At 44.0% G+C, this 11,580-nt stretch overlaps 2 protein-coding genes across 2 annotated transcripts in view; both read left to right on the top strand.

The window, feature by feature from the left end:
• The first annotated feature begins 1,728 nt into the window (after positions 1-1,728).
• LOC148506353 (E3 ubiquitin/ISG15 ligase TRIM25-like) lies at positions 1,729-7,291 on the top strand. Its single transcript, XM_088446891.1, has 2 exons — positions 1,729-1,799; positions 5,155-7,291. The coding sequence occupies exon 2, from the start codon at positions 5,156-5,158 to the stop codon at positions 6,725-6,727; it is 1,572 nt and encodes a 523-aa protein (XP_088303017.1). The 5' UTR covers positions 1,729-1,799; position 5,155; the 3' UTR covers positions 6,728-7,291.
• LOC148506352 (tripartite motif-containing protein 14-like) overlaps positions 1,743-11,580 on the top strand; it is a 33,487-nt gene continuing 23,649 nt past the window's right edge. Inside the window, exon 1 of the mRNA XM_088446892.1 lies at positions 1,743-1,799. The gene's annotated coding sequence lies outside the window, so the exon portion shown is untranslated. The remainder of the gene's footprint in view (positions 1,800-11,580) is intronic.

The following is an 11,580-nucleotide window of genomic DNA, read 5'->3' as shown; positions in this document are numbered from 1 at the left end:
ATATAGTGATCAGTGTAACCTGCGTATAGTGATCAGTGTGACCTGCATATAGTGATCAGTGTGCATCAGTGTGACCTGCGTATAGTGATCAATGTGACTTGCGTATAATGATCAGTGTGCCTCAGTGATCAGTGTGACTTGTGTAGAATGATCAGTGTAATAGTGTGATCTGCGTATACTGATCAGTGCGACCTGCATATAGTGATCAGTGTGATCTGCGTATAATAATCAATGTGCAATAGTGTGATCTGCGTATAGTGATCAGTGTACATCAGTGTGACCTGTGTATAGTGATCAGTGTGATCTGCGTATAGTGATTAGTGTACATCAGTGTGACCTGTGTATAGTGATCAGTGTGACCTGCATATAGTGATCAGTGTGACCTGCGTATAGTGATCAATGTGACATGCGTATGCATCAGTGTGTAGCAGGTGTGTGATATCGGTGTGACCTGTGTATAGTGATCAGTGTGTATCAGGTGTGATGTCGGTGTGACCTGTGTATAGTGATCAGTGTGTATCAGGTGTGTGATATCAGTATGTATCACGTGTGTGATATCAATGTGACCTGTGTCTAGTGATCAGTGTGACCTGCGTATAGTGATCAATGTGACATGCGTATAGTGATCAGTGTGCATCAGTGTGACCAGCGTACAGTGGCCCTGATTCAGAGCCGGATGCTCTTTCAGAGCGCTCGCTTTGAATCAGGGCAGCATTTTAATTTATGTGAGCTGGCCGCTCGCTAAGTTGTGGGTGACCACAGCTTTTGCGAGCAGCCAGGTGATGGTCGCGACCATCGGCTTGCGACGAGACCCTTGTGGTAGGGTCTCGTGCATCGCAAGCCCCAGTGAGCTTCCGGCTCTAATAGAACCAAAATCAACAGCCACCCCCTTTTGGTGCGAGATCCGTAGCGACTGAGCGCTCGCAAGCGGGTCTGAATCAGGCCCAGTGATCAGTGTGTATCAGGTGTGTGATATCAGTGTGACCTGCTTATAGTGATCAGTGTGACCTGCATATAGTGATCAGTGTGACCTGCGTATAGTGATCAGTGTGCATCAGTGTGACCTGCGTATAGTGATCAGTGTGACCTGCGTATAGTGATTAGTGTGTGATATCAGTGTGACCTGCGTATAGTGATCAGTCTGTATTAGGTGTGTGATATCAGTTTGACCTGTGTATAGTGATCAGTGTGTGATATCAGTGTGACCTGCGTATAGTGATCAGTGTGTATCAGGTGTGTGATGTCCGTGTGACCTGTGTATAGTGATCAGTCTGTATCAGGTGTGTGATATCAGTTTGACTTGTGTATAGTGATCAGTGTGTATCAGGTGTGTGATGTCAGTGTGACCTGTGTACAGTGATCAGTGTGTATCAGGTGTGTGATGTCCGTGTGACCTGTGTACAGTGATCAGTGTGTATCAGGTGTGTGATGTCCGTGTGACCTGTGTACAGTGATCAGTGTGTATCAGGTGTGTGATGTCCGTGTGACCTGTGTACAGTGATCAGTGTGTATCAGGTGTGTGATGTCCGTGTGACCTGTGTACAGTGATTAGTGTGTACTAGGTGTGTAATATCAGTGTGACCTGTGTACCACAAACCCATTACCCATCCCTGGGTCAGAGATGAGAGGAGCAGAGGCTGCAGTAATCATGTGACCACACACCTGAGTGTCAGGTAGGAGCTGCAGGTGACAATGAGGTAACAATCAGTGTGTGTGATACATGTATAAGAGAGCAGAGGGCAGCAGCCTGGGTCAGAGCTGGGAGGTGATGTACTCTGTGCTGAGAGACTCTGGGACAGGTATATTACAGCCATTATGTCATCTCCTGTTATAAAGGGCTCCAGCTCTATGTCAGGAAATACTGGTGTCTGTCCCAATAGTACATAAGACTGTTCTCTATTGATACAGGTCTATGAATGTGCTGTGCACCAGGTGTAGTGTTTTCCCTTATGCAGCTGTGTAATGTGTTACTGGTTATATGTCTGAGTTCTTATACACTTCCATTGTGTTGATGGACCTTAAGCTGTATAAATTGCTGTCAGTGTTATTGTGTTGGTTAATAACTAGTGATGTGGTTTAGGTGATTGTAAATTGTATTTGTTTATTTTCTATTCTTGAGGAGAATGTTACATATACAGAGAAATGCTGGTGATAGAAATAAGATTCAGGGGCCTATTCATTAACACATAAAATTTGATGGAGGTAATTAGGTTTAGAACTGACATAGAGTTCTACCTAATTACAGGAGGAATTCATCATTCCTCCTCTCCATCAGTATCTAGTGTGAAAAGCTGTCATTTCTGCGATAACAGCTTTTCGGGAAATAGTTTTCCCTGTATACACTAACTTACCGCAGCTGGAATCTGTGCTGCGCATGTGCTGTTACAATCGTAAACCCAGCGCATGAGCAGCACTACTTAGAGCTGCGGTCATTTGGTGTACCCCCCCAACCCCCCCTCCGCTCACCTCCCCCCCCCCCGCTCACCTCCCCCCATGACTTACCTGCCAGCGCAGCAGTCTCCGGCCCCGCCCTGCTGGTCGGAGACTGTGTTCTGCCAGCACACCACAGTACAGATTAGAAAAAAAAAAAATTTTTTTTTTTTTTTTTTTTTTTTTTCTAATCTTTATTGTGCTCTGCTGGGAGAACACAGTGTCCGACCAGCCTCTGGAGACAGAGGACGCACCAGAGTGCTGGAGGGAGACGTCGGGGGACCTGTCCAGCTGCTATTTGCCACCTCACAGCGGATAGTACTTCCATCAAATTCCGTAAATACATAATTTTCAGAATTTGATGAATAATATAATTTCCACATCCCCATACTAATGTAATAATGTACTAATGTACTAATATACTAATGTAATAATGTAATAATGTACTAATGTACTAATATACTAATGTACTAATGTACTAATGTACTAATGTACTAATGTACTAATGTACTAATGTACTAATGTAATAATGTAATAATGTACTAATGCATGGGGAGTGTGGAAATTAACGCAGGGGGACTTAGCAAGGAGATGTCAGTGATATCTCCTGTGCTAAGTGGCTTCATGAATACTAAAATAACGTTATTTAAGGAAAATGTCCTTAAAAACGTTAATTTAGTGTTGATGAATAGGGACCTCCTTCATAACCGCCAATTTGTATAAAGATAATGGTTTTATTTTATGACCAGACATGAGGAGACCTCAGATCATAACAAGGTCTGAGATAAAGGGGGATATTTATCAAAGCTGGGAGATAAATAAAACTGTTAAAAATAAATGACCAGACTTCCGGTGGGCGGGGCATCAAGCATGGCCGCCTTTTAGTCTTGCTCCTGCAGGGGACATATACTATCGGAGATAATCCGCGATTTTGAGGGTTTGTCGGCTCCTCACACCTGATATATATGTTAGCTGAACAGTGGGTGAGCTGATTGAGACCTATATTGTCTCTGCAGGATATTTATATCCACCGGAGTCTGGCCACACGAATTGCTGGCCTGTATGACCGCCATATATTTGGCGCAAAATTTCGGCGGGGGGAGAGAGAGCTAATTGTCGGGCTCTTACCCTGCAAGCTGCTAAGCATACCCTGCATTACACACTGGTGCTTCATTTACAGAGTCCTGAACGTGGGGAGATAGGGAGTGCTGCGCTTGGAGCTATAGCCGTGCTGTTGGAAAGCTGCGCTGACTGCTGTGACGGCTCCACTGTGAATCCTACAAGAATCCCTTATCTGCACCCGGCGGTCGGACTGCCGAGTTCTCAATCCTGTGTGGACAACGCTTGTAGTGTGGAAACTGCTGTCTGGTGTTGCCGCTTTGGCTGCGGGGGGTTGCCAGGGCCGACTAGTCCTTTCCTCTGACTGCCTGCCCATCTGTCGAGGACGCACGGATCGTAGCGGGGGATAGAACTGCCGGGAACTGAATCTATGAAGCGGGGCTGCTGTTCTGGCTGGAGAGGAGATCACGGCTGACTGAGACTCCGCGTGTATCAGGCTGTCTTTCCGTCTGAGGGGAGCTGTTTGCACAGCGCGAGAGAGCTGAGACCTGCGCCTGACGTTGAAGATTACTGCAGCCGCTGGAGCCCGTTTACTGTGAGGAGCCTGCAACAACGGCTGCCGGAATATGTCTTCAGAGCTGTGCTGCTGACTTACGCAATCGCCTGGGTTCCCTGAGGAGAGATTTCCCTGTATCCCTTTGACATTGTCGGCTCATTGGTAGATCCCTGGCTATCGACGGGTGAGTGTGCAATTGGCACCTTCTTGAGATCCCCTTTCCTGCACCCGAGAGAAGTGGTCTGACTGCCTGGAGGTGTGCTGCTCCCCACTTGGCTGTGACGGCCGGAGGATATCTGCTTGAAATTGGCTGCTTGTCTCTCCCTCCCCGGTTTGCCATTTTAGTTCTCTACCCCCCCTATATATTTTTATTTTACTTCCCTGGTGTTTCCTTCCATACCCTGATCTCTGTCCCTCTGTCCCCCTTTCTACTCCCCTCCCCCAAACCCCCCCCCCCCCCCCCCGGTCTCCTTTTTTCTCTCTGTCCACACCGCTGACAGACAATTATCGTGTTGCCGTGGAAAGGAAAGGAATACAAGGGACTTCATTTCCAAGGGACTGTGAGACGGATCGTCTACCGTTTTGTGTTACTTACTGTCTGGGACTTTTGTCTCTTATTGGACTCTCAAGGGACTCTCATTTTACGCACAGAAGTCCGCTTTCCGGTACTGGCTGACAATTCAGGACATCCCTGAATTGAAAGTTTGGTTTAAGCAAGTTTGCTCAGGATGTCTTCCATTGCCTAAACCTGCACTCATCTAAAAGCACAGGCTGCTATGTACCAGTGGGGGGGAGCAGGCAGAGCTCCAATGGAAGAGGTAGGGAGTCAGAGGATCAACTGTCAAACTGCACCGGCACTGACTGTTACTAATTTACTCCAAGCACATTTTCATATGCCATGCTCTCCAGTGATGGTCCACAATGTAAAAAAAGATGGCTGCAAATGTGCTTCAAGGTCCATTCTTCACCCCAAGTATCCCAGCTAGTTTGAATTAACTATTAGAAATAATCCAGTATTGAGTTAATGAGCCATGAATTTGGTACATAGTGAAAAATACTCCTGCTATAACTTGACACACACTAGATTCATATTCTTTGCTTTGTTCCAGAATGGCATCTGCATGTCTGAAAGATGAGCTGAGCTGCTCCATCTGCCTGAGCATTTATACAGACCCTGTATCCCTGAGATGTGGGCACAACTTCTGCTGGGTCTGTATTGAGAGGGCGCTCGATACACAGGAAGAGACTGGAGGTTATTCCTGTCCGGAATGCAGAGCAGCGTATCAGGAGCGCCCAGCACTGGAGAAGAACAGGAAGCTGAGTAACATTGTGGAAAATGTCCTATGTAATCAGCCAGAGCCAGAGCAGACCTGGTTCTTCTGTACTTACTGCATGGATGCTCCTGTACTGGCTGTGAAGCTGTGTCTGCAGTGTGAGATGCCCCTGTGTGAGGACCACCTGAGTGTACACAACAAGTCAGTGGATCATGTTTTAATTGACCCAACGTCATCACTGAACAACAGAAAATGCCAAATTCACAAGAAACTTCTTGCGCACCTTTGCTGTGAGGACACTGCCTGTACCTGTGCCTCCTGCTGCTGCTGTTCAACAGGACAATACAAAGGGCGCCAGGTGGAGTTGCTGGAGGAGGCCATGAAGACCAAGCAGAAGAAGCTGAGAAATCTCCTGGTGAAACTGACTACAAACATAGTATTGGTTGACGAACGAGTCCAGAGTCTGCAGGATTGGAAAACAGAGGTACAGGAGAAAGCAGCTGTTATCACAGGGAAAGTCACTGACTTGTTTATGGACATCAGGAGTAAGTTGGACGTCCTAGAGGGGAGAGTCCTGAGTGAGGTCTCCAGACAGACCCAGAAGATTTCTCTGCAAATCTCTGATCTGATCCAGCAGCTGGAAGCACAGAAGGACGAGCTGTCAAGGAAGATGGGTCATATTGAGGAGCTTTGTTACACAACTGACCCACTAACTGTCTTACAGGAGCGAGAATCAGACACTTATGAGAAGGAAAATTACACAGAAAGTAATGCCAAAAAGGTTTATCCTGTGGGTGATCTGGACGAGGGTCTGATCTCAGTGACCTTGCACTCGGGTTTATCTGATATTCTGACTGCTGCAAAGAGAGGGTTCTGTATACCTGAGGCTGCAGATATGTTACTTGATATAAACACGGCTTGTTGTGAAGTCCACATATCAGGGGACTTAAAATCTGCATCCTCATCTCAAATAGACCTAAATTACCCACATAATATAATGAGGTTTACATATTTTCGTCAGGTTTTAAGCAGCACAAGTTTTAGCTCAGGACAACATTGCTGGGAATTGGGAGTCAGTACATCAAAGTATTGGTGGGTTGGAGTGGCTTATTCTAGTATTGAAAGGAAAGGAAAGCAGTCACTAATTGGAGAAAATGGCAAGTCCTGGGCTTTGTATATGACAGATAAAGGTTACTCAGTGGTACATAATTCAGTGCATAGTGACCTACAGCTGGAGTCTCCTGTGCAGGTAGTAAGAATATACCTGGACTATGAGGCCGGGCGTCTGTCCTTCTATCAGCTGTGTAACCCCATCAGACACTTACACACCTTCACCACCACCTTCACTGAGCCCCTGCATGCTGCCTTTGTTGTATCCAGTGATGGCTGGGTCAGAATTAAAAGCTAGATATGTTCATAATGTAATAATGCAACTTTAGTCACTGTTGACTCATTGGCTGGTATCCTTACCTGCTACTGTTACTAAATACTTTGGTGTGTATGTAATTAGCTGCGAGGTTCTGGTGCTTTCTCATGTTAAGCCCTGAAAGTGATTTCAGTTTTTTTTTTTCACTGTGTTTAAGCTGTTCTCTGCCCATGACTTTAGGAAGTGTGAGCATAAACTTATTTAAGACTTTTCTACTGTATTTGTTGATTAGAGCGCAGTCCACATTGTGCTCGCAAGCTAGTTCAATTGCTCCCTTTGTTCTTTTTCTTTTCTTGTACTTTTCAGTTATGCATTTACAGTATATCATTGGGAGAGATGTGTTTTTGTTGTCCTGAGGTAAACTACAGGCCTGCTCTCTGTATTATAGCCTGAGTGGAGAGCACAGAATAGCGGTGTCCTATACAGGGGTAATGGTAATAACACCTCTGCCCCATGTCATCTGGTTGAGGGGAATAAATACAATGACATAAGTGACAGTCACAGGAGGGTATACAGAAGCCAATGTAATAAATGTATGTGACTGTGGCCTCCATGTGTCTGATATTCCCAGCACTGTCTCTGTTCCTGTGTAAATAAGGTTGGAATGTGCATGTTACACGTATGTTTGGGAATAGTGGGAGTGATGGGAATAGGCGGTTACCACTGATAATGCTAGATATGGTGATACAGCGGAAATATAAATTAACACAATTGCATGTTACATACGTGTCATGTGTTGTTATTGTGCTCACATTGTGCCCGCTGTTGTATGTATCATATTTATAGTATATCTTGTGGTAAAACCATATCAGGGAGAGTGGTCCTAATGCAGAGACACACAATCCTTCTCAATATTACATTTTTATTAATTTTCAAAACCATTTATACATAAAACAAACCACTAAATATACAATAAAAATAAAAACAAACATAAAAATAAAGTAATATCAACAAAAAGAATGGGGAAGGAGAGGGAAGAGGCCCTAAGGACAGGTTAGATCAAAACATAAATAAAACAATAACACTCAGCTAGCAAACATTATACTGTATATTCTTATACATATAAGAAAAACAGCAGTACACATCGCAACTGAGCTTATAACCCCATACATTAAGTAGCTAAAATCGAAGAGGGACATCTAATTATACTATTATCCTGTCTTGACTCCACTCGGTAGTCACTCCAACCAAACCATATCATTAATGGGTTATTTGCCGAAGATAAGTAAGAGCCTCCTGTCGTCACAAAATCACAATGGGCTTGTACTTTGGCCTCTATTGTACACACAAAATCCTGATGTTCATGTAGTTTATTTATTAACAGTTTCTTATATAGCGCAGCATATTCCGTTGCGCTTTACAATTGTAAACATTAATAGAACAAAACAGGGTAATAACACACAGATATATAGGCAGGAAGGCCCTGCTCGCAAGCTTACAATCTATAGGGAAATAGGCATTGATACACAAGGATAGGTGCTATATATTGCATTTTGGTCCAGCCAGAATGCAGAGTTTCTTGGTTGGCTGCATGATCCAGTCACACAGGAATGTTGGCCAAATGTCAGGAGGATGTGAAAGAAAGACAATGTGTGAGGTTGTGTGTGGACTGTAAAAAGGGGATGTAATTAGATATGGAAGCTATGAAGGTTATGTGGGAGGTTCTGGAATCTGATAAGCTTGCCTGAAGAGGTGAGTTTTCAGGGATCACTTGAAGGATTGGAGACTAGAGGAAAGTCTTATTGTGCGAGGTAGTTCATTCCATAGTGTGGGTGCAGCGTGAAAAAAGTCCTGTAACCGTGAATTGGAGCAAGTAATGCATGGGGATGAGAGACTCAGATCTTGTGCTGAGCGGAGAGGTCTGGTTGGGAGATATTTTGAGATGAGTGAAGAGATGTATGTTGGTGTGGTTTGGTTAATAGCCTTATGTGTAAGTGACAGTATTTTGTATTGAATACGGTACAAAACCGGCAACCAATGGAGGGACTGACAGAGCGGGGCAGCAGAAGAAGAACGTTACACAAGGAAGATAAGCCTTGCAGCTGCATTCATAATGGATTGTAATGGTGATAGCCTGTTTTTGGGAAGACCAGTAAGGAGGCTATTGCAATAGTCAATGCAGGAAATAATAAGTGCATGGATTAGAGTTTTTGCAGTGTCTTGTGTTGGATATGGTCAAATTTTGAATGTTTAAATGTATGTAACATGATTTTGAGACAGATCGAATGTGGGGAACAAAGGACAGTTCAGAGTCAAGGATGACACCAAGGCAGCGAGCTTGTGGGGCGGGGTGGATGGTCGAGGTGATAGAGATCAGGTTGGTAACTGTTATTGGCCGGTGGAAATATAATTAATTCTGTTTTAGAAATATTAAGTTTCAGGTGGCGAGATGACATCCAAGATGAAATGGCAGAAAGACATTCAGTGACACGGACCAATACAGATGGAGATAAATCTGGAGAGGATAGGTAGATTTGAGTATAGTCAGCATACAGATGGTACTGAAATCCAAAAGAGCGGATTAGTTTGCCAAGAGAGGTGGTATAGATTGAGAACAGCAGGGGACCTAAGACAGAGCCTTGCGGTACTCCAACTGATAGAGGTAGCGAAGAGGAGGCAGAATCAGAAAAACTAACAGTAAAAGAGCGATCAGATAGGTAGGAAGAAAACCAAGAAAGAGCTGTGTCCTTAAGACCTAGGGATTGCAGTGTTTGTATGAGAAGAGAGTGATCAACGGTGTCAAAAGCAGCAGAGAGATCTAGAAGAATTAGGAGTGAGTAATGGCCTTTAGCCTTGGCAGTGACAAGATCATTTACTACATTAGTCAGTGCTGTCTCTGTGGAGTGTTGGGAACGAAAGCCAGACTGAAGTGGGTCCAATAAGTTGTGCGAGTTAAAGTGTGTGAGGCGGCTGTAGACAAGTCTCTCAAGTAGCTTGGAGGGGCATGGGAGCTGGCAGATAGGACGGTAATTTGAGAGAGTACTAGGGTCAGAATTTAGTTTTTTTCAGAATGGGAGTAATCACTGCGTGCTTGAACAGTGATGGAAAGTAGCCAGTAGAGAGAGAGATTACAGATTTTAGTTAGGGTTGGGATAAGCACAGGAGACAAAGCTTTACTGATTTGTGAGGGTATAGGATCTAGAGGAGAGATAATAGAGTAGGAGGATGAGAAGAGTGTAGATACTTCATCTTCATTTGTGAGATCAAATGATGAGAATGTGCCAGAGGGTTCAGGTAGGGAATTGAGCAGGTCACTAGCTGAGGAAGAGCCTACTATTTCATTTCAGATCTTATCAATCTTGTCCCTAAAATAGGAAGTAAGATCTTGTGCACAGATAGTAGCAGGTGGTTTGGGTGATGGAGGGGTAAGAAGCAGTTTAAATGTATTAAAAAGTCGCTTGGGGGTTAGAAGCTTGAGCAGAGATTGGAAATATGTTTGTTTGGCAGTGTCCAGAGCAGTACGATAAGAGTTGTAGATAGTCTTATATGTGAAGAAGTCACTTGGAGTATGAGACTTTCGCCACTGACGTTCAACTTTACACAAGAGTTTTTGTAGATGCCTTGTTAAGCTAGAATGCCACGGTTGACGTCTAACTCTACGTGGTGTGTGATGGGTAGCTGGAGCTACTTCATCGAGGGCTTTTTCTAGAATCTGGTTTAGGTGTGATGCAGCAGTCTCAGGAGAAGTGAATGTAGAAATTGGTGAAAGTTGTTGTAGAGAGGTAGATAGTTGTTAATGGCATTAATATTTCTACGGGTTTTGGGTTTAGGTTTGGTTGATTTCAATGATGTTGATGTAATGGAGGAGAGTGTGTAGGTGATAAGGTTGTGATCTGAGAGAGGGAAAGGAGCATTAGTGAAATCAGAAACAGCATAGTCTGGTGAATACAAGATCAAGATAGTGGCCCTCCTGATGAGTAGAGGAGTCAGTCCATTGGGAAAGGCCAAGAGAGGATGTTAAAGAGAGTAGTTTGGAGGCATGAGGAGGTGAAAGTCCTGATAGAATGCACTTCAAATGATGTAAATGTGAGTGAAGGTACCTGTGGGAGAACTGTGTATGTGAAAGATTGGGAGAGTAATATTCCTACCCCACCTCCTTTACAATTACCAGGCCTGGAGGTGTGTGAGAACTGTAGGTCACCATGTGAGAGTGCAGCAGGGGAGACAGTGTCTGATTGTGTGACCATGTTTCTGTTATTGCCAGTAGGTTGAGGTTGGTTGAAATAAAAAGGTCGTGAATGGATGTTAGCTTATTGCAGACAGAGTGTGCATTCCATAAGGCACATTTTAGTGACTTGGATGGTGAAGGGAGGCACGCAATATTTAGGAGGTTAGCTGGATTTATAGTTCGTTGTGGGTGTGGCATGTGGGTTGGGCCTGGATTTGGTGATATGTCACCAGCTAATAGAAGCAGCAGGAGAGAGATATAAATATAATTGTTGGATTTGTCCGAAAGATTTTTATGGCGACAGGTTGTAAATGTTATTTTCAGTGTGTATAGATAAGTTAAAAGCTCATGTGTGTTCATAAGTGGAGAGTAGATTAATGAGGTAGCAATATGTACAGAAGGGTGAGCTGCAGGAAGAGTAAAGGATGTAGTAGCCTTAGGGCTCTATTTATTAACATTATTTTTACTAAAATAAAGTGAAAAAGGGTGTTTTCACACCCTTTTCACATTATTTTAGTTTCACCTGTAGTTATTACAGGGCAATTGGAGTAGAATTCGTAAAATTCTACTCCAACCCCCAGTATCACTTATTTTTAGTAAAGGAGATCGCATTTCCCATAACTGTAATGGGAAATGTGATCCGACCAGAGTTACTAAAAATAAATTG

Source organism: Taudactylus pleione, unplaced genomic scaffold (assembly GCF_031769625.1).
Source record: "Taudactylus pleione unplaced genomic scaffold, aTauple2 ptg000407l, whole genome shotgun sequence".
In the NCBI taxonomy this organism is placed as follows: Eukaryota; Metazoa; Chordata; class Amphibia; order Anura; family Myobatrachidae; genus Taudactylus; species Taudactylus pleione.
Note: the sequence above shows the minus strand (reverse complement) of the source record. Positions and strands in the feature narration are given on the sequence as shown.